The 23,295-nt window shown below is 41.2% G+C and overlaps 1 protein-coding gene and 1 long non-coding RNA gene across 2 annotated transcripts; one reads left to right on the top strand and one right to left on the bottom strand.

Moving 5' to 3' along the window:
• Positions 1-306: 306 nt before the first annotated feature.
• Positions 307-23,210, bottom strand: LOC140648321 (uncharacterized). Its single transcript, XR_012041172.1, has 4 exons — positions 23,000-23,210; positions 20,126-20,309; positions 14,957-15,121; positions 307-512 (listed from the first exon to the last, which is right to left on the bottom strand). It is a non-coding gene; the product is annotated as an uncharacterized lncRNA (long non-coding RNA).
• On the top strand, positions 2,075-20,131 carry GPNMB (glycoprotein nmb). Its single transcript, XM_072854140.1, has 11 exons — positions 2,075-2,284; positions 7,243-7,392; positions 8,111-8,254; positions 9,565-9,744; positions 10,847-11,005; positions 11,476-11,784; positions 12,991-13,113; positions 13,843-13,945; positions 14,855-15,060; positions 18,107-18,194; positions 19,080-20,131. The coding sequence occupies exons 1-11, from the start codon at positions 2,215-2,217 to the stop codon at positions 19,231-19,233; spliced, it is 1,686 nt and encodes a 561-aa protein (XP_072710241.1). The 5' UTR covers positions 2,075-2,214; the 3' UTR covers positions 19,234-20,131.
• Positions 23,211-23,295: the final 85 nt, after the last annotated feature.

Below are 23,295 nucleotides of genomic sequence, written 5' to 3'. Positions count from 1 at the left end.
TCTGCAGCCACAGCACAAGCGGATCCAAACATTTTCTGCGTCAGCCCTCCAGGAATGTGTAGTCTAAGGCCCAAGAGCTGAGGAGGGAGAACGCGAAGGACCAGAGCGTCACAGCACGGCCACCTTTTAGTCATTACCCCAGCCATGGTGGGTTTGGACTCCTCTAACCGCAGGCCTGATCCTCAGTGCCCCTGAAGTCTATTTACAACGTGTTTAATAATTTCCACCAGCTGGCCCTTATTGAGAGTGTCACTCAATATTTATGTAACAATTTCATGTATCAAATAACATGGCAAAAAACTCTGTCCTAACCAACTTTATTGTTTTTAGGCTGATAAATTTTTGTTTTTAATTAACAGGCATTTGTTGTCAGCAGTTTTCCTCTGGAGGTTCTCAAAACCCCATTGGGAACAAGCGTTCAAACCTCCTTTCTCCCCAGCAGACTTTGGATCAGGCCCCCAGTGCTGAAACACAGTGTTTGAAGGTTACTTTTCACTTCTAGGATCAACAACCTGGAAACAAAGGAGTACAATTAAAGTTAATGTCCCACATAGTTTAAAAAAATAATTGTGAATGGCTTGGAAGCCTAATGTTTCCACTGGGAATGTAGTTGATTTAATAACAACAAAAAAGCAACCATCACATGAGGACGCTGCAGTCATATGATTTTTTTGCATAGTCAGTCACAGCTTTGACTTTGATTTATGCTCCCTCTCCTTTCTGCCACATAATGAGGGCTTAGTTTAAACAAGTCTGGTATCCCTAAGGCTATTGCCTTCACCCTTCTCCTTGGCTGGCTGTAGGGGGAAGGGTTGGCTCCAGCCAGGAGGGTGCTGAAGCATGGAGTCTACATATGCAAGATGCACAGGACTGGACATCAGAGCCTGCGTTACTGAGAGAAATGCTGTCTGGGGTGCTCCGGGTAGCAACAATAACTTACATGGCTAATAGAAAATGCTAGAAAAATGGAAGAAACTAAGAACAAATAAAAAAATAAAAATAATAAGTAGTCACAGTTCTAAAATCTCCTTCCTGTTGAAAGTGCCTTGGACTTACGACTTCCACCTGGCCTGCCCAAAATAAAATGGTTTAGTGTTGCCCAACTTGCTGATTTCTGGCTAGCCAGTGTCTCACTTGCCAGCGCTATACTTTTGGATCACTGAAACCACTACTGAACTCCTGTTTTGAGGACCATGCTTGCTTCTATGCCACGTCGTCTCACCAAAGCTTGTTCTTTCCTGCAAATAAAAGCAAGAAACTTCACGAGGTTGCCAGGGCTGCAACGAAATTCAGTTGCTGCACTGCCTGCAGAAGAACACCTGGGCTGGTGAAGCATGTTGAACCTGAATTTGAACCACTAAGTGCAGTGTTTGCCAATCTGCCTCTATTACCCTACTCCTCTCGAGCCATTGGTTATACCTCATTATTAGGTTGGGCAGCAAAGTCTACTTTTCCTTTATCTCTGGATACCATGAAGTATATACAATTAAGTACTTGTCTGTGTGTAGGTCATGGCAACTTGTGAGCTAGATATTGACTGGCTGTCACTACATATGGTCTGTGATCGCACCTCTAACCATGGGCACATCGTATTGTGCAACCGTGGTCGGATGGTACACGCATGTGCCTACTAAATGTTTAAATAACGTTTTCCCTAACAATCAACTCTGATCAGGAGCCAAGTCCAGGGATGTGTTAGAATTGGCCAGTCTCCATTTAGTTTACAGTTGTTGCCGATCACGTGGGGAGAGACACATGGTTAAGTAGCGATGGGTCCATCAATACAGTGCCTGTTGCAGTAACACTTGCAAATCAGGCTGGGGCAAGAGTTAATTTGGATTTCTGGAAATAAATGTTCCTAATTTAAAAACAAATTAAGCAAAAAAATTGATCATAGTGCAAAACTAGTATAAAAATGCCTGCGAGGTAAATGGCGTGGCTCTAAACAGGTCTCTCAGAAATCCCAGGGAATGCTGAAAGCAAAGGGAGTGAGTCATAAGCACATGAGCTGAAAGAAGCTGAAGACAAAATCATGCATCTCTGCTTAATTCCATCACATGATGAGTCCTGGGGCCCTTCATTTAATCGGAGAGCAGAGCAGCAGAGAAACTTCATTCTCAGTTCTCAGTGGGGACCGGAGGAGTTACTGAGTGCAGGCCCTGGGCACCCTCTGATCCTCTGCGCGCGCTGAGCCGACACGGGGTCTCCGGCACCATGAGCGGTGTTCGCCGCCACCTCGGATTCCTGCTCCTGGCCGAAGCGGTGCTGTGTGCTGCCGCCACACGTGAGTGTTCCTTCACCCCGTCCTCTCTCCCTGCCTCCGAGCGTTCGACATCCCAAGCCCGTGCGGTAAAAATGGCTGCTCCTTGCACATGCAGTGGTTGCTGGAGCTGTGCTTGGGAACGGGTAGGCGACAGCTAGCTCCACCTCAGGGTTGCCTGGCTCTGGGTAGAAATGTCACCTGAGCTGGAGAAATACGCCGAGAGCTGTTCAGTTATCTATTTCCTGCGCTCCACAGATACACAGAGCTGACTGGAGCTAAGCTCTGGCTCATTTCAACAAATTTCTAACAGTATTACCCCAGCTCAAGCACGGCTAAAAAGGCAGATGCAGAATGGACTTCTCCCAGTTTGCTCAGCTCAGCTGTGGCTGGGAGAGGCCAGGTCAGAGGCAGTCCTCCCCCCCAGGACACCCAGACCTGTGGATCCCCAACCTCAGGGAGCCCAGTCAAGGAATTAGATCCTCAAGCCACGGTGGGCAGGCACGGGGCTGGTCCTCTGCTTCTTTCTGGGCTCCCAGCTTGACTCAATTCTTAGGTTGACTCCCTGAGCTCAGGGCTGGGAACCCAGAAATGGGATTTTAGGCTCAAATTCCAGAATCTACAGTAAGGAAACTGAAGACTTTAAAAGCTGACGTCCAGCTGAGCATCCATCTAGCCGTGTACCTGTCGCCAGTGGGAAACAGTAATGGATGTATAACTGGGCAAGTTTATACTGGTATTTACTCAGGACACTTTCCCAGCCTCTGATGATTTATAGCACCAGAACTGCCTCTGTCAGATGCAGAGTCATTGTATTTAACAGTTTTTACTGGACTTTTCTTCCATCTGTTCATGCACTTGGGTTTTGATTGCAACCCGCGTAAATTTTTGGCACACACAATGTCCTGCCAGCAAGAAATTTCACACCTTAACTGTGCCTTACATGAAGAAATATCTTTTATGCGCTTAGAACCCGTAACCTGCTGGTTTCATTTGATTCTCCTTAACTTTTGTACTTTCAGAAATAGTGACAAATTGCTTCTTCCTCCATGCTGTTCATGATTCCATTTTTATATTCTCCTCTGTCACCTCTTCTCCAGGCTCAAGACACAGTCTATTTTGTTGTTCCTCATATGGAAACAATTCTATCCCTTTGTAGCATCCTCGCCACCTTTCTCTGTATTCATTCAGTTCTCTTATACCCTGCTTGAGCTGCAGAGACCAGAGCAGCCTACAGTATTCAGGACATGAACACACATACAATGACATTTTCATCTTCATTCTCTGTCTGGCCTTTTCCTGGTTTTTCAACTACAAATGAGCACTGCATTCAAAACTGTAAAGCTACGAGATCTCATTTCTGAGTGGCAATAGCTAGTTTAGAGCCCCTCGTTCTGTAAGCAAAGTTACATTTAACTATGCTGAATTTCATATAGTTTTATTCTTGAGTCATTGCGTTTCATACAGTCCTCCCCTCTACTACTTTAAGACACTGTCTTCAGCAGATTAAAGAACTTTACTCTTTACCTGTTTTCCAGATTACGTACATTTTAAATTATTTCAACAATTGAGAAAACTGGCCACTTATTCATAACTTTTGGTTCATATATCCTAACCGATTATTTATTCATGTGAAATCATTCTTATCCCACGGTAACTTATGTGCCTTTAGCGAGGGACCTCATCAAATGCTGTCTGGAACTCAAGCAGACTGTAACAAGCAGGTCAGCCTTGTTCCCATGCTCTCTGGCTCCCTCAGCGAAACTCGAATATATTTGTGAGGAATGCACTCCTTTTACGGCATATCATATTAATCCCCTGTATCTGCTAATTCTGTTCTTCACTGCTGTTTCTACCAGCTTCTCCAATTTGAGCCTCAAACTTTTTGTAATCCTCTAAATCTTCCCTGGAAGTGTTTTTAAAAACTGTCATCACATTTGCCAACTTTTGTTTCTCGGCCACTGAAGCAGTTTTAAGCAAGATGTTACATGCTATGGTTAATAGCTCATTTATTTCACTCTTGAATAACTTCCAGACTTTTTGAGCCACCCAATCTAGACAACTTATTCATTTTGTTGATTTGCTCTATAATTATTTTTTGTGTGCCAACACTTCATTTTGAGAGAGATTCTCCATTATTGTAAAGGAAAATTCTAGCACAGAAACCTCTTATGCTCCTCCTTTGTGAATGAAAATGTAAACTAATGTATTTGACTTTTATCCTTTATCTTCCCTGAATGCTTCTTTTATATCTACATCATCTTTTGGCCCCACAGACTTTCTGGCAAGCTTTCCACTACTTTTATATTTGAAAAAAAAAGATTAATTAGTAGGTTTTATGTTTTTGCAAGTTGTTCCTCAAATTCTTTTTTGTCCTGCTTTATTATGTTTCTACATGTAACTTGAGAGAGTTTACATTATTTTCTGTCTTCTTAGCTTGGCCATAACATCAGCCTTTTGACTTCTAGTACACTTTCATCCTCTTTAGTTGGGTCACCTTTTTATTGCTGTTGTTCTAACATTGGCTTTCGTTCTCTCTTTCATGGCTATCACACTATCACAGGAAATGCAGAACTTCTTGCCTTTGCTACATTTTTCACCAAAATGAAAGCCAGAATGAGAAAGAAGAAAGTCAATCAGAGTATAAGATCTTTTCTCCTATGATCACCTCACCAAAACTATTACAGTAATCATTTCCGTGGAGTGTAATATTACTCTGTCTATTTTGAACTGAATTGCTCTAATTATGGTTATGACCAACATCTTTTCTTGAGTGTTTTTCATTGTTAAAGAAGAAATACATTAAAGTTTTTTGTTCCTTTAAATTCAGCAACTGAAAATCTTCAGTTCCATGTGTTAGAGAAACTAGTGCTGAAGTCTTTGCTCATCTGAAAAAATGTCTTTGTCTTGTCCTGAAGCTTGTGAAATGTTTTATATTCGATTGAAATAAACAAAGCACATCAGGGAGGCACAGAAATGCCTAAGGAGCTTGTGATTTAGAAGCAGTGACCACAGTTATTACCAAAGCTGGACAAGAAAATGACTTCTGAATTCAAGGATTGTTATTGAAAATTCAAAATTAAAAGCATTTATAAAATTAAAAGTGCTCCAGCTCTTGTTGATGAATTGAGCGTTTGGGAAGGAAACAATGATTGAAATGTTTTGATCTAACAAAATCAAAACATTTTTATTCATAAATAATTTTTAGATAAAATCAAAGAGAATGGGAGAAAGAAATTAGGAAAAATCCCTAGCCACTTACTTTCAAATAAGAGGACACATTAATTTAATGACCTAAAATGTAATTGAACTTGATAAGCCTTTGTGAAATACTTTTATAGTTGCTAATCTGGTTTTTTCCTGAGAAAAGTTTCTGAAGGACAACATTACTCAACTCTTCTTCTGACCAAGACTGAAAACAATGCAGCATGTGATACAGGCCATTAAGTAAATACCAGTCATGATGTTATGCTTTGCTCACATCAAAATATATTAAATCTGCAGGAAAGACTTGATTCAAGTGATTTAAGTGAGACTGCAGAGAGTTCCTGTAGGGCAAAAGACCGTGGGAGAATATGTCTCTGAGTGCAAAATCTGTTCTTTTCCTTGAACCTTTCAGTCCTCGAGACTCGGGAGAGAGCTACCAGCATCAGTTCAGAGTGACCACTGAGATGGGACTGGCCAAGGGATGTCCTTCCTGCCCAGCAGAAATCTCACTGTGTAATAAAACATCAAGAGAAAGCAGCTCCTGCCTCTTCTTCAGTGCTGTTTCTCTGGTTCTCCCTTGCAGTAAAATTAGTCACACGCCCATAAAGACCGTGCTTAGACTGGCTACACCTGCTCTGTGCCTTTTCCAAAACTCGGAGAAACTCCAGCACAGCCAGTTACGTGACAGCGCACAGGGCCATTCTTGGCCTTCTTACAGGTCTCTGCATTTTCCTTGAAGTCATCCAGCTCTTTGTCGCACTTGGGTATAAATCTCAGAAGCATTCAGCATCAGCTACCTTTAAAATAAAGCCATGAAAAGCAGAAATCCTAACTCCCTTGATTTTTGGACAGAATGGCATGCCCAGCAGTTACCTGATTAACATGACAAAGTTGTTTAAAGCCCCCAGGCTTTAATGGAACTCTGCCTATGAGCCTACTTATGAACGTATTTTATGGCATCCTACAGTGGTTGACATGTTCCTACAGGTTACTTGGATATTTACTTTGCTTTTCATTATGTGTACTTTGTGACAGAAAGAGGGATCCTAGAAGGCCTGGGAAAAGTTTGAGCCCATCATTTGTAGTAATATGAGAGGAAGAGGTTATTAAAGTTATTTAGTATCTGAGCCATTTTAAAGTAATAGGCATGAAGCTAATATGTTTTTGTTATTATATCATAAACACATTGAATTTACTATTCAGCTCTGAATTTCCTTTTCTGGAAATACCAGCTTCTGTTACAATTGCTTCCACCCCTCCCACCCAAACCACCAGCTAACTCACCAAAGAAGCTTCACTGAGTCAAAATTAATTCCTGGCATAACTTCCGCTAGATCACAACTCAGACAAAGAGTGAATTTATCCTCTTAGCCTTTTACTCATAGATTTATTACCAGGCAAGCACAAAGCAGTCAGCAATCAAGCAACATCTGTACAACTAGCCTGACTGTTGCAGGGTTATGTCCCTTCATACAACAATTGCTCTGATATGGTCAAAATGTTGTAAACCTTTTTATTCTTTCTCTGCAAAGCTTGCAACAGCGCATCTAGAAAAATGTCAGTCTGTCAGCGGTGGAATTGTCTTTATGTTGGTTAGATTTGATGTAAGTGTTTATAGCTGCGATGATAAAATTCCATAACTTTCTACTGGTGAAGAATTTTCTAATCAGTAGAAAAATATAGTCATAATAAGAAGGCTGTTCAGCACAAGAGCAATGTCTTTATAGGGTGGTAGGGAAAATGCTATTACATGGCATGTTCATTTTTCTCTCTAGGGTTTCAAGATGTGCTGAGCCATGGAACAACTTCTCCTGTCACATCCTACAGGAAGCTACAAGGCTGGTCTAGTGATCAAAATGAATGGAACGAAAAGCTTTATCCTTTCTGGGAAGAAGGAGATCCCAGATGGAAGGACTGCTGGAAAGGTGATCACACATATGCATTTCAAACACACTAAGAAAATCGGCCAGAAAATCCATCTCATTGAAGAGTGCAGGTGCTATAGTGCTTTTTCATAGGTGCAATATCCACCACTGCTGCAAAGAATAGGAAATTAGAGATTATTGGCGTTGATACTATTCCCAGTACGTTATCTGAGGAAGCAGAACAGTGAGCTGTTACAGTAAATGCTTTCCCATGACTCATATTCTCAGGCATTAATATGTATTAAGAAGACTTGTCCTAGAGCCCTGGTCATCAATACATTATTTGAAACAAGCCCTAGAGGACAGGTAGCTTCAACTGCTACTTCAGTAGGGCATTGTGGGCTTCAGTTTGGCAACTTTGGTGAAGACCCTGTTTATTATCACCTGGCCTGAGCTGAGGTCTAAAGGCTGTATCCCTGGGAGAAACAAAAATATTCTCCTTTGGAACATATTGATGCCCATGGGTAGAAAACCATATTCTTAGCTCTAAGAAGGAAATGAATGACAGACCAGTAAGTGATGTAGGGGGATATGATGAGTCCTTCTGATTGTTCTAAGTTGAGGTTTTGATAAGAGTTCAAGTGACTTGGGAGCACAAAACCCCGTGGAAACGGAGGAATCAATAAAGCATTTCTAATGTAAATAGTGCACAGTTGAAGGTGAGCTGCTGCTCTGATGCATCCTTTACTGCAGTGAATACCCATTTTCTTTTCTACAGGTGGAAGGGTGACAGCCAAATTGGACACTGATAGCCCAGCACTGGTAGGATCCAACGTGACCTTTGTTGTGACTCTCCAGTTTCCCAAGTGCCAGAAAGAAGATAATGATGGCAACATAATATACAAGAGAAACTGTACCCAGGGTAGGTAATGCAATTTCCCTGCACTATACACACGTCTGACTATGGTGTTGGCGTGAACATGTCATGAATCTTTGAAAACATCAGAGGTGCACCCCATGAACAACAGCCACGTTGCTTTTAACTGATAACTACACTCATGTCTAACCTGTGCCACACCAGTTTCTTTCCTCAGAAGATCACTGTGGTATTTTTACTGTTCTGCACCCACTATATATAATGACCAGGTAATTAAGATTTGCCTTCACTATAAAATTGCCTTCCCAAAACAGTGACATTAATTTGGCTTCCTAACAAAACTGTTACTGCTTTTCAGCTCAGTCACAAGGTTGCACAGTCACACTGTTTTCTTCGAAATTTATAAAGCTGTCAATTCATAAAATTGAAATCTTTTTTCAATTAGGAATTTTAGAACTCACTAACCATCATCTGCATCTTGAAAAACCCTCAAGAAAGAGTAAATCTCACATTCACACATTTTAAGAATTAAAAACAAAGAAGAAAATAAATCATTTAAAAATGAAGCAACTTTTCACCAGAGAATCACCTTTTCTCATCTTATTTACTGTTACACGGAGCAAAAAACCTATCATAATTCCAATGTTTGAAGCTGTTGGATCTAGAGTGAAACAGGCTGTTGTACCTCTCTTTCTCTGAATTCATAAATGTTCAACAATTTTTTTTACTGATCAAAGTAATTTTCATTTCAAGGCCTATCAGCAAATTTTTTGTCAGCCTGAGTTCTACTTTTTGACTGTCTAATGTTTTGTTAACTGCTGATATCCATTCTCTACTTAACATCTGTTGTGCTGTTTGGGGAAGGAAACTGTCTTTTTATTATTTAGAAAGGAACTGAAATTCATGTCTAAGTTATTTAAAGGTGCCATAGAAAACTTTTCTGAAAAAACAAAGTGACTTCCTAACAGTGCTTCCACAGCTGCTATTTCTACTTGAAACTTTAGAACTGCCAAATTGCCAAATGTTCAGGTAGCCCCACTAACTCCAGTGAAACAGTAGCGTCCTGTGTAGTCGACAGCAAGTTTGGGGCAAGCAATTTTAAACTGTGTCTGGCCCATGAGACAGTACAATGTTTTTAAGCTTCTAAATAAAACACCACCAAGCCAAAACAATTTGGTGTTTACATTAAAAACCAAAGCACAATCTTAGAAAAACTGAATGTCAGTCTAAAAATACCCCACTTAACCTCTTGTTTAAGTGCAATAACTGCTGTAAGCGGGGGCGTCTGCCTCCTGTTTCCTCACTTTCTGCACATTTCTCAGTTGACCGGGAACATGTCCTATTTCTACACTTAGATCCTCCGGCTTCCCAGGATCAGCAAGTCTATGTCTACAACTGGACTGAATGGATCGACAACTGTGGCTGGGAAAACTGCACAAGCAACCACAGCCATAATGTATTCCCAGATGGGAGACCTTTCCCTCATTATCCTGGCTGGAGGAGAAGGAACTTTGTCTACGTGTTTCACACGTTTGGTTAGTACTGTAATACATCCCTTGGTCTGGCTGATGCTGCAGACTTACATTCACTCTGTACACTAACTCATTTGTCGAGTATGTTTTATTAAAAGTCCTTTAAAAAGGATTCCACGCTCTTGAGTGGAGATCCTGAATTCATTCCCGGCTTTCCAGAGAGGCCATCAGCTGCTCGGTCTGGAAATCATGGATTACCAGGAGATTCTCTTTAAATCTGCATTCACAGTACTACCCCTGAAGAAAATTAATTTCCTTTCAGTAGTACTCAAGATCCTTTTCTAGGAAAACAGAGGGTCCAAGCAGGTCAGTCAGATGATTTGTTGACTGCTCACTGCCACTTCAGATTCTTAAATTGAAGAGAGACCATAGCACTGTATATCTTCAGATCAGTTTAACGGTGCAGCACTTCTTGCCCCTGGGGAGATGAAAACTGCCACTGACTGTGTGGTACTGATCCGGTCACAGATGCTGATTTTCAGTGTTTCCAGCTCCTGAGTATGTAATGGTTGGGCTATTCCTGACATTGGCTACATACTAAATCTTAGTATCCTAAGTTAGCTTGGCTAAACCAGTATTATCATCAGTATCAGCATGAGTAATAATAATAACATCCCAAATTTTACATAGAAGTGATACTATTTACCTACCTCAATCAGCTGTTACAAAGACAAATAAGCAAATGTATACAAAGGGCTCTAGGGTATGAAGCGAGAGGTATTATATCTTCTTGCTACACTGAAAGCATACAAACATAAGATCACTCAAAATGCCCAAGAGGAAACACCATCCACTACATAATCCTAATGACTTAATGTAATGTAATTGCTTTGGAAAGATGTAGGTGCCTTGGCAAATTTTTCTTAGATTAGTGAAATTTGGGACATCTTTCCGACACCTTCGAAAAAACACAGAAATAATGGAAGTAAACACATTGTAAAAGTATTCAGTCCTCCAAAACCACCTGCCAGATAACTGAAAGACAATTCTAAACTATTCGTTTTGATTTAGACAATCCCAGATTCACAGAGATATTACTTCTCTTAAAACAACTTGTAGCTATGCTGAAGGGGAAAACATATTATAAGTTCATGTTCTGTTTCAGGTCAGTACTACCAAATAACTGGACAATCTTCAGCAATGTTTTCAGTCAACACAGCAAATATCACTCTTGGCAAACACGTGATGGTGGTATCCATTTACAGGAGAGGGCAGTCAGCATACGTTCCAATTGCAAGAGCAAGTGCCCTTTACATTGTAACAGGTGAGCGTGCTGGAATAAACTGTAATAAAATACTGGGGGTATTTGTTGTTCAGGTGTTAAAAGAATTCAGCACAAGCATCATCTGGCACGAAAAGACGACATTGGCCTGAGAAAGCTTTTTAATATGAATGTGGAATCTCTGGTAAATTACCTTGAGTAGTGTAATTTACCTTTGTATCTAGCTCAGTTGTGACACCTCTACTTTGTAATGAAAAATTATTTATGAGAGGAAATGCAATCTTCCACAGATGCCTGTGAGTCCTCATTTGTTCCCATACTTTTCTGGGTAACTGTTTCCTACTGACATTTACTCCTCAGATCAGTAAATCAAATTAAAGTAGAAACCTGTGTTAAAGATATTAATGTCTCACATTCTGACTGTTGCTGGCCAGGGACTTTGGAGCTGTTTGTTGTTTGCAGCCAGGTATGTACGCTTTATTTATTTACTACTTTTTTTTTTTCCCCTCCAGACAAAATTCCAATATTTGTGAGTATGTTCCAAAAACATGACCGCAACATCTCAGACTCCATTTTTATCAAGGACTCACCAATCACATTTGATGTGAAGATTCATGATCCCAGCTACTATCTTAATAATTCTGCCATCTCCTACAAGTGGAACTTCGGAGATGGAAGTGGCTTATTTGTAGCCAGCAGTTCCACTACATCTCACACCTATACTCTGCAAGGAAACTTCACTCTGAATTTAACTGTCCAAGCCATTATACCTGTACCTTGCAGGCCAGTAACACCCACTGCACCACTGCCCACCTCAGCAGGTAAGAGTTTATTGAATAGCAGCGATATTAGGAGCTATGATAAAATTCTGATATTTTAAGTTCATACCTTTAGAAGTTTTTCTGTCATCAATGAAAGAGCTGCAAGGCTCTGCAAACCCTCTATAAATTAGTTTAGAGACAGAATCAACAAGTATAAAGTTTTCTATAATTCTATGGTAGGCATCACTTACACATTTAACACATTACACATCCAGTTCTACCACCACAGCGACAGCATACAGAGGTCTTCAGATGGACATGCAGTACATGTAAATTTGTCTTTACACCCTCTACCATGCCAGGTCAAGTGGTTTTAGCCTTGCCTACTCAGGGTTATCTTCTGAAGTAAGATGTAAATTTTAAGTGAGAAAGAGGTATTTCAGAACACTCCTATAGCCAGTTCCTTTCTGGTTTGCATTAACTTCCACCCAAATTAAATGAGACTGGATTGAACTAGAAAAAAAACTTACTTATATTCCAAAATATGGGATTTCCACATGGCATTAACCCAGAATGGCTTTTCCACTTTAAATTTATGCACTATCATATTTCAGAATAACTTTCATTATGATCAGCATTGGTTTATCATCTCAGAGGGTTTTAAGGTTTGCAAAAGGCCTGCAGTTTCAGCCTGGGTAGTTGTAATACTACTACTATTAAATTGTAAATGTGGCTATATTTTTCACATTTCAGAATTTTAATATGCGCTTTTACGAAAATGTTGAGTGAGAATGAAAAATGAAAGGAAAGATATAATTTTCACCACTTCCCCTCTTCATTTTTCCACTAGCTGTAATGTAGAGCAATGGGAAAATACCTGCTTTGAAAGAGAGCATTTAAAACCTTTTATTGGCCTTTGGATTTCTTCTATAATTGATTTGGGAATTTTAAAGAAGTGTTTAATTATATCAAACCTTGCAGTCTCACTTTTATTTCACAGAGATGGGTGACTAGCAACGTGGCTTTTAGAGTGAGGCTACCCAGGCCATTCCAGCGTTCTACAGATGGGCATGTGTAATAAGCCTTTTCTTTAAGGCTTATTACCATGATCCCCTACAGATACATACATGACCGCACAGCTGCAAACCAAAGTCACTAATGACTTATGTAATGAATGCAGTTGCAACATATGGCCATGTTCAGAATACCTCTAAGCAGAACTTGTTCTAAAGCTGCATATCTATTCTTCCTTCCTCAACTCAACAGTAATGACCGGAGCATCTTCTAATTCAGACTCTTCTACCGCTGTCGAGTCAATGGAAGATAATCCTGACGAAGGTTGCCATATTTACAGAAATGGATACTATAGGACTGGTATCTCTGTTGTAGGTAAGGATGTGGGTCAACACCTGAACAGAGGAATTCGGTTAATAATGTACAACAATGTATGGTAGAGAAAATGTTTATTTAGGCTCCCTTTTATCAAATATGTGAGACCCACAATAAGATCCTTCTCTTGGACCTAGCTGACATTTTTAAAGATTAATGTACAGACAGCTAACTGGCTGACTTTGGTTTATTTATGCGCTCTGCCAGGACCTAGAGGCAGAGGTTATTGCCCCTTCATTTCAGAAACGTGATGCTGGGCCTTAGTCTGGATGCCTGCTGATGGCTGCCCCCATGCTATATGTTGTGTTTCCAGGCACTTGGGCTGGAAAATGGCTGGTGGAGGTGTGCACCGTATCACTACTTTCTATATCATCAGCTTCTGAACCTGCCACACCTGAAGCATACTGGCCTGGAGGGTCACATAAGGTTGAATTGACCTTGGCATGCACGGAAGTCATGGGTAGTGGGTCAGGGAAGTCATTTAGCAAAATAAATAAGTAAATAATAATAATAATGGAAAAATAAAGCAGAGCAGAAAGGAGCAGCCTCACAGGGAAAGCACAGGAAAATTTTTCAGCTTTCAAACCCTTCAAGAGGAGTGCTAAGGGAGGGAGGAGGTTATGGAAAACAAGACCTGAACTGAGCATCAGCCAAACACTTGAGGTTCTGTACACACAGACTTCAGAGCTTGTCATGTGCCCTTCTGTTGACATCTGTTTCCTGTCCCAGAGGGAATCCTTCAGGTAAATATTATTCAGATGACGAGCATCCAGATGACAGAAAGTCAAGCTGAAAACTCACTGGTTGACTTTGTTGTTACCTGCCAAGGGAGGTAAGTGTGTGAATGAAACTGTCAGTCTTCCCTCTTTAAAAATAATTAGGCGCTGGAACGCTGTCTGCACGTAGATGCAGCTGCATGAACAAAAGTTGGGAACTGCAGTGTTTCTATTTCTTGACTGGAACTAAAGATATTGCAAGTCTCATTTGTAAACTATGGCAACAGAGGTTACTGGCAGGCTCTTAGGATTCAGAGCAAATGTAAAGCCTCAGTAAAAATAAGAGAACTAGATAGCGGGGAGAAACAATTTTATATTTTCCTGGCCAAGACAAGATTTCAGCATTTACTGTAAAATAGGAAGCAGTCTACTGAAATTGGAAGGAAACCCTTTCTTTTTGGCCATGATTTTTTAACACTTAGAGTAAATGGGTGTGCCCAAGCAATTTCTTGGATAGGAAAACATTGCACTAATATTCCTAGCTCCTAGAAGGGGATTAGAGTTGAGAGGACTGAGAAGTACAAGAATCATCTTGGTAATGCAACTGGAAAACAATTAACATCTCTTAAGTTAGCATCTACTTTTTCGGCACATGATACTACACATACAAGAATCTGCATTCCTTTCTTAATGATGTGTATTAAAGGTAACTGACTTTATAAGCTAATTTGAGACAGGTAATTCTGTGATCACCATAAAATGTTAAATGATATGTAAAACAAGCAGATAATTTTATAGATTGTATATATGCTTTTTATATACAATCCACATGTATGTATATATAAAATGTATAGGTATGTATAAAAAAAATATATAATGTATTAATAAAACACTCTTAAATCACTATAGTGCCACTGATTTCAGTAAACAGGCACTAGCATAAAACTGGGGCAGCAGTGCAATGTGTCTATGAACTGGGCTAACAGGACTCCACAGCCGCAACGTGTTCTGTCTTCCCATCCCAGTCTCCCCACAGATGTCTGCACAGTAGTTTCTGACCCCACGTGCCAGGTGTCCAAGAGTGTGGTATGCAACCCCATCATCGTCACTGATGAATGCTTACTCACCATCAGGAGAGCTTTTGAGGAACCTGGAACATACTGTATAAACATCACCTTGGGGGATGACACAAGTCAAGCCCTTGCCAGCGCGCTGATTTCCGTAAATGGAGGTGAGTCCACACAGAGCAGATGCAGGTCGTCTGTGAATAGCTTCTCCCTGTGGTCATTTCCCTGCAGGAGGGAAGAGCACAGGAGTTTATATGGGGTTTTTATTACGCCTGGAGGCCTCAGCTGAGATTGTGCCAGCTTGTGTGAGAGTCCATGCAAAGATAAAGAGACGATTATTTCCCTATGGGAATTTTAGATGTTAGAACTTGGTTTGATTTATGTTCACGATCCAATGCGTACAGTAATTATACAAACCCTTCAGTATCACAGAATATGAACAGTTCTTAAACCATAATGTATTTTTCCACAGAATAACTCTGTTGGGCAGAAAAGCAGGTGGGGGAGATGCCAGCCAGCCTACTCCACACATGGAGAAACTGGAGAAACAGAGGGCACTTGAGACAGAATGAAAGTCTGCAGCTGAGCTGGCTGCCCTGGGCCCTCTTTGTAGCCCATTGACCTTGACCAGGTTTCTATTTCTACATGAGGATAAGATGAATCAGGTTCTGGAAAGATCTGTGTAACGTTCATTGACACAGAGTCTGCCCAGGGTGACTATTTCAGAACAGGAGGTTTACCTTTGGTTGGATGAGTATCACTGTGTCTTGCTCATGGTTATCCAAGCAGTCTTTGACAGAACCAGGTATTAAACTCAGCCTCAGTTAGAAGTCTAAACGATCATGCTGTCTCTCTGCTCCCACTCCATTGCCCTCCTGACCTCCCACTACAATGTCCTAGTGACTCTTCTGAACTCTTTAATTACTATCAGCCAAGCAACTGACCCTTTGCGGTCATTTGCCACAGTATTTTTGGCTGATTTTATTTAATCTAGGTATAAATGTACCTGTACTGAAATGAGTTCATGACGACTAAGGCACAATGCCTGACCTGTAAGTGCATTCTGGCTCCTAAAGATGAAAATAAGCATGCAGTAGGATTTTTCAAAACTGTATTAACAAAGGCTAACTTTAGCCCAACAAGGCTGGTCTTCCTAGGTTTCCTCCAGAGGGCAAAGCTAAGTTGTACTTTGGGGCTTCCACTATAATCAAAGCAGAATTAGGATATGAGAGGTTGCTGCTTTGAGTCACCTTCTGGAGGAGCCCATCTAACGTTTGCAAACATTTCTCATGTGCCACAATTTTCCACTCATTTCAAGAGAAGGCAAGTATTCATGAATTTCTGAAAATCCCATAATTTGGTGCCTGAGTATTTGGTGCCTAAACATCTGGCCCTTGAAATTTGGCAGGACTGTGCCTGGGTTATGTAGGCATTGCACAAAACATCCGCTCTTAACTTGCTTAAACTGCTGTTGAATGGGTTGCAGTCCTATGATTTTGTCCCATCTCATCAGTATGTGTTGCTTTGTAAACTAGTCCAAGGACCTACCTTATTCATAAAATAAGGTAAATCCCTACAGTCTCAGCAAAAATATTATGTAAACTAGGAATGAGGTCAAGCCTTCACAAACAATTGTATCAACAAACTGAGAAATATATGAGGCACATGTACCAAGTAAATGGTAAACCCCGATTTGATATCTCAATTTTCATACACAGCAATTATAAATTAATAACTGGAAAGGTAAGCCAACATGCACCTCTAGGTTACTTCATTGTATAAACACTGTTGTTAATATGAGGACCAAGAATGTGTCTCAGTGTCAGTAAACTCAATAAAGGTACAGCCTGTGCACTGGAAAATTAAGATATTTAACACAAATTTTTAAAAAATACTTGTAATGATTTGGCTTCATCCATCAGATAAGATGGAATTAGGAGTAGATGCGAGTGAAATGGTTGATGGCAAACCAGAAGGCAGAGTTCAATGACAGGCAGAGCCCAAAATTAATTTCCCAGAATGAGCACGTTAAAAAAGCAGAGCCCTCAGCTCTTGGATAAGGCAAACAAGCCTCAGTCCATCAAGCTCTCAGCCATGCTCTGCCATCTTAGCAAATGGGACTGCAACAAACAATAACATTTAAGAAACTCCTTTTTTATCCCGTTTGCCCCTGGCCATCATCCCTAAGAGAAAGATGAAGCTGATTCTAACATTAAAGCTTATAAAGAGACTGCATCTCTTATACTCTCAGTGTAAAAGTTTCCCTAGCATAGCAATTGGCAAGGAGCAAATTAGCCTTACCTTGTGGGATGCCAGCAAGACCCTCTGGTTCCCTTCCATGCTGGAAGGGCAGCCATGTATCTCAGGAGCACGGCCCATATGAGAAAACTGTCAAAGCCCAACTCACACTCTGGGGGAACCGAGAATTAAACCGATCAGGATGTGAAAGCACCACCTCCTGCCAAAGTCACTGACCTCCAATGCATGGCATATTAGAAGTATTAAGTGTACTTAAATCTGCACAGCAATCAAGTAAAAATGACGTTGTCATGGTTTAACCGCAGCTGGCAACTAAGCCCCACACAGCTGCTCGCTCACTCCCCCCTGGTGGGATGGGGGAGAGAATCTGAAGGGTAAAAGTGAGAAAACTCATGGGTTGAGATGAAGACAGTTCAACAGATAAAGCAAAAGCCATGCATGCGAGTGAAGCAAAGCAAGGAATTCATTCACTACCTCCCATGGGCAGGCAGGTGTTCAGCCATCTCCAGGAAAGCAGGGCTCCATCACGTGTAACGGTTACTTGGGAAGACAAACACCATCACTCCAAACGTCCCCCCTTCCTCCTTCTTCCCCCAGCTTTATATACTGAGCATGAGGTCATATGGTATGGACTATCCCTTTGGTCAGTTGGGGTCAGCTGTCCCAGCCGTGTCCCCTCCCAACTTCTTGCGCACCCCCAGCCTACTCACTGGTGGGGTGGGGTGAGAAGCAGAAAAGGCCTTGGCTCTGTGCAAGCACTGCTCAGCAGTAACTAAAACATCCCTCTGTTATCAACACTGTTTCCAGCACAAATCCCAAACATAGCCCCATAGTAGCTTCTGTGAAGAAAATTAACTCTACCCCAGCCCCAGCACAGACATTTTCTTTAGAAAATCTATCTCATTGTAAAAACGAGACTAACTTTTAATCAAACTACTTTCTGAACTCTAGGATCATCATCAGGAACAACAGAAGGTGTCTTTATCTTCCTTGGTTTGTTGGCAGTGTTTGCCACCATTGGGGCTTTTGTCCTTTACAAGTAAGTCGCTAATTTCTAGAATTAAAAACAGTTCAAGGAACTGTCAAAAATATTAGCTTAAGTTAACAAAACCAACAACTTAAATTTGCATTAGCTATATTTTCTTTTTTATTGTTGTTCACAAATATTCTGGCAAATATTCAAGAAAATAAGATTACTGGCTTAAGCCACAAAACCATTGGAAAATATGTAAATGTTAAAGACTTTCATAGAAAATTACATTCTGTGCTCATAAGCACAAATAGTAATACAAGAAGGCCTGGGAACTGCACGTAAGCAGCAAGCAAACTCAAACTGCATGATGTGATTTGTATATGCAGTAAAACCTAACAAACAGAACTTTTAATTTAGTGCTAAAATATTTACAAGAAGTGTTTGCAAATGACTGACAGATCAAGAATTAATCATCAAAATTCTTCATTAAATAATTGACAAATAAATTATTTGGGAAAAAGGTGCTGGGCATGCAGGAAAGTAGTTAACAGAAGCACACGTTACTGCATTATTAGCTTGGATGTTTCTCATGAAACTTTAAGACTGCACCAAGACTCCTGAGTCAGGAGTATGCTCACCCTTCGCAGTCAGTGGTGAGAAAGAAACACCTCCACAGAGCAACAGTACTCCACTAAGCAACGGAGCCTTCTCATTAACCAGGCCTTAGTCACCACTACTGACCTATGGCTGTTAACCATTAGATGGGATTAAAGAGGGAAGGAGAGAGAATATGTTACGGATACATGATTAGTTCTCTTATGCACTGGTCATATGCTAAATGCGGACTTTAATTTAGAATCATAGAATCGTTTAGGTTGGAAAAGACCTTTAAGATCATCAAGTCCAATAGTTAAATGTCTTTCAGCAACTAACTGTGTGCATTCCTTGCAGGAGATACAAGCAATACAAGCCTATTGAGAAAAATGCAGGACAAGCAGAGAACCAGGAGGGACTAAGTGATTACTTCAGAAATTTCAAAGCAATTTTCTTCCCTCGTAGCACTGAGAGAAATCCTCTGCTGAAAAGCAAACCACGCATTGTTTAAACCTTTAGTCTAACACTGACTATTAGATTACGTACAGGACTCATATCTGAACTGTACTTTGATGGGGTTTTCTTGTTGTTATAAAAAAACAGGGGGTAAGGTGAAAGCACATATAGATGGGATGGTAACTTTTGGGGGCTTGGTGCAATTAGAAATATTAAAATAGTCCTTCATAGAAAACAATGAGGTAGTTTTCAGCACTTGCTGTTCTTGCTTATGATCTAGGATACATTCTTCTGAATAACTAACAAGCCCCCTCCTTATCTGGGTTTTCTTACTTCTAGGTTAACTACCTGCAAAACTAATCAGATCCATAATCTGGAGGGGGGGAAAAAAAGGTTAATTAAAAAAACAACCAAACCACCAACTTGTAAATACTTAGTCTTAAATAGACGGTCCAGTACAGCTGCATACCGCCTTAGCAGGATTCATTTTTGAAATCTTTGAAAGAAAGACACAGGGGACAGGCACATGTTATGTCTGTGGAATGAAACGTGCCATGGCCTATTCCCAGGCATTGGCACTGAACCGCTGACACTGTTACACTGTTCAGGAGGTCCTAGCACAGTCTTGCCCCAGGCCGGCTAGCTCCCCACCAAGCAAACCCCAGATTCTGGGAACCACCAGAGGCACTGTTCCCTACCGGGAGTTTGGCAGCAGCCACCCTGTTTTGCAGGGTTCAATAGCATGGATGCAGCTCATTACATGCCAGTTGGCCTCACGGCCAGAAAACAGGGCTAGACACATTTAGTCTCCTACTGGACATGGCTACCAGTGCACGAGTCTCACTATAAACTAGACCACAGACACCCGAGCAACAAGATTGATGAGGCCCATCTGCTTGGCTTTCCCTGTTGAAACTTTTACTCTGAGTCCCATGTAAAATCCTTACATGCAATTGCTGATGCTGTCTTTGTCTCCTTTGTTTCCACTGCTCTTGAGACACTGGATTGGCACCACCGCTCCCCAGAGGGCAGATAAGTGCTCCATGGACAAGGGTCAACAGAGTGAGGGTCACAGCAGGAAGGGGTAGCGCTCGACTCCCTTTCTTCCTTCTCTTTCCATTCCTCTCTCTCCTGCAGTAAAGATACATTAATTTCTGCTTGCTCCTCCATCCCTCTTAATCAAATAAATTAAAACCCCAGTCTAAATAAAGCACTATGCTCCAGTTTCTGCTTTTGCATGATGCAGCTTAGAAAGTGTAAACTTCTGCAGGAGAACTGTCCAAAAAATGCTTTAAATGGTTCATTTTCCATAAAAGCCTTTCTGTTATTATTGAAATTTATAAGCAAAATGAAATTAACTTTCATCTGGGGGCTGGGCAAATTACTTAACACAATGCATTTCCAAGCACTGAATTCTTTGAAGTTCTGTATTTCAATATATTTAGCTTATTTACTGTGGCTTGGAACATCTCTGATACATATTGTTCTCGGTTCCTGATGCAATATATAAGCATAAACGTATTTTCCTGGTATGTTAGCAGACCTGTAAAATGCTCATAATTCACAACCTGAATGTAGTCCTCACCACCACTTTCCCAGTGTGCACAGACACCTTTAAATGACTTGAGGACATAAAAAATGCAGATTGCGACATACCTGTGAGATTAGTTCTTTAGTTATAAAATTCAACAGCCTCTTTTCTTCTTTTGTTTCCAGGTTGTCCAATTGTTTTAATTCTTTTGTGGCCATTTCAGTTATATTATTAAAAGCACCATATTTGCCATTGTTCCGTCTTCCTTATACGTAACATCCTATTATCTAACCATAACCGGGCATCTAAAACTAGTCTCTGACTTAAACAGAAAACACATTTCCTGCAAAAATTACTGTCTGAATGTTACGTCCTCTGTTATCAGTCAGACTGCTGACAGGAAGAACTGTAATTTGTATTTGTTGCTCTGGCTTAAGGCAGGACAGGGGTTTAGTTAAAAGCTTAAAATGACCTGTAATGCAGCATGAAAAAATAAGGTCTGTCACAGCTATAATGCTTAGGATCAGCGATGACGCAGGCTACCACTGACCTAGGTTATATGCAGAAAGCGTCTTGTTTCAGCAAAACACTGCATGTTAGGAGCTCAGAGACATCTTAGGCTTTTGCACAGAAAACAACTTTCAGGCATATTTTAAGAACTTTTTTTATCCTTTAACCTAAAGATACAGAATAGCTTGCACTGTCTTCCTTTAAATATCATGTCGGAATATTAAATTTTTACAATTTGATTTTGCCTTTTCAGCTGTAACTTCCATTTCATACATCTTTACTTTTATACAATGGAATCTAACTGCTGCACAGACAAATAAACCATCTAATGATTTTAAAGAGCACATTTCCTTTGTCTCAGAAAGAGATACTGTCAGATAAGCAACTTGACAAGTTGGCTAATTACTGACCAAAACAATATCTCCTCCAGAAAACACAACTGGATTTGCCTTAGTTCACTTATGCACATCTGGTACTACTGTTGGTTACCTAGCAGTTTTTGTAGTCTCCCTTCAAGTGTACTCAGAGCAATGGCACCATGAACCTGAGAAGTGAGGAGGCTTTCTTAACAACCAGACAATGGCTGAGGAACCCAATTTCAGAACAGATCAGGATACAAATGAACTTCATGCCCTTCAAAGGCAAGAACAGCTGACAAACAACAGATTTGTGAATGTCAGCAAATGTTACAAGACAGGTTTCAGGCATCCTCTTTGGAGAAATAACATCAAAGAATGACATCAAACATAAACGTACATCACCTTTAGAAACATAATCTTTTCAAATATGTCATCAAGAGAAACGGAAACATTAGTTGGGTAACAAGTTTGTTAAAAATGACTTTAAAAAATGAAGTATTATTTCAAGCAGCTTGCTTTGTTCCTCCCCCCTTTTCTTCTTGAACACTTTTTATAGCACACAATTAAGAGACTCATCAGATGTAACATATTTTTCTTACCAAAAGTATTTCTAAGCTGAAAGTAAGGCTAAAAAACACCAGCCCCCGAAGGAACTGTAGAGGAATCAAACTAAACTTTGCAAGAGACAGCCAGACACTGTGGCCTATAGTATAACTGCCCACCTCCAGCATTGTACAGCATAGTTGAATTTCCTTTAAAGCTAAAGCTTTTATCACTACAGGTCTTTATAATTCACAAGTTTATGCCTTTTAAGTCTTAATACCATTGTTTTACCGTCATACTCAGTGAGGGAGGGAAAACCAGTCTGAACAGTAATTCTTTTATTCTATTGTTGGTTTAAATGCCAACATCTCCAGGGGAAGGGGGTGGAGGGAAACACGTTTCACCCACAGAAAACACAAATGCTTGAACTTGCTTAGGTCTTAGCTTTTTAAGCCTTTGCAACATTCTCCATAGCAAAACAAACATAGCAAGACTACTAACCCTGCACCCATTAACGTTAGGTGGGAACTACACAAATGTAAAATACACTTTCCCAAGAAAAATATCTTAGTTTCAAACCAGCTGCAGCTTTTTAGACAAAACCATAGCCTTTAAAAGGGGGCACAAGGCTTGAACTGAGGTATGTGATCAAGGTTTATACGGCAGCGTCCACGGGTCCTGTCTGCTCCTTTTGGGCTTCCAACAGACCACCACAGCGGAGCGCTAGTTACCGGTGTCCAGGTCCCGTCCCTTCACCCCGATCCCTCCCCTTTTACCGCCTCGTGGCTCAGACACCCCTCAGAACACACTGACGAGGAGCGCAACAGGGGGACTGCCCGCCCCGACTTTCCTATCCACACACCCAAACCCCCACACACCGGGACTCCCGGGGGCTGGGTCATGCAGGGGCGGAACACGACGGCCCCAGCGGCCGCTCCTCGGAGAGTAGCCGCTCCTCGGAGAGCGCCCGATCCCCGTGGGGCTCCCCGGGGCCGAGCACCCACCCGAGGCCCGGCCTCCCGCGCAAGCCCGCGGAGAGCCCGCAGCAGCGGCCGCCGCCTCAGCCTGCCACCGCCTCCAGACAGCCACTGCGCACGCGCCCAACGGCGCTACCCGACCGACGGCAGGATGAGCCAGTGGGGTGAGAGGGGCGTCTCCGCCGATGGCCAATCGC

The sequence above is a fragment of the Ciconia boyciana genome, chromosome 2 (assembly GCF_034638445.1).
Source record: "Ciconia boyciana chromosome 2, ASM3463844v1, whole genome shotgun sequence".
In the NCBI taxonomy this organism is placed as follows: Eukaryota; Metazoa; Chordata; class Aves; order Ciconiiformes; family Ciconiidae; genus Ciconia; species Ciconia boyciana.
This window is presented reverse-complemented; position numbering and strand designations above follow the sequence as displayed.

Coding starts and splice junctions, on each gene's coding strand:
- GPNMB (XM_072854140.1), top strand. CDS start 2,215: ATGAGCGGTGTTCGCCGCCACCTCGGATTCCTGCTCCTGGCCGAAGCG. Junction 9,745..10,846: donor CTACGTGTTTCACACGTTTG/GTTAGTACTGTA, acceptor GTTCTGTTTCAG/GTCAGTACTACCAAATAACT. Junction 11,006..11,475: donor TGCCCTTTACATTGTAACAG/GTGAGCGTGCTG, acceptor TTTCCCCTCCAG/ACAAAATTCCAATATTTGTG.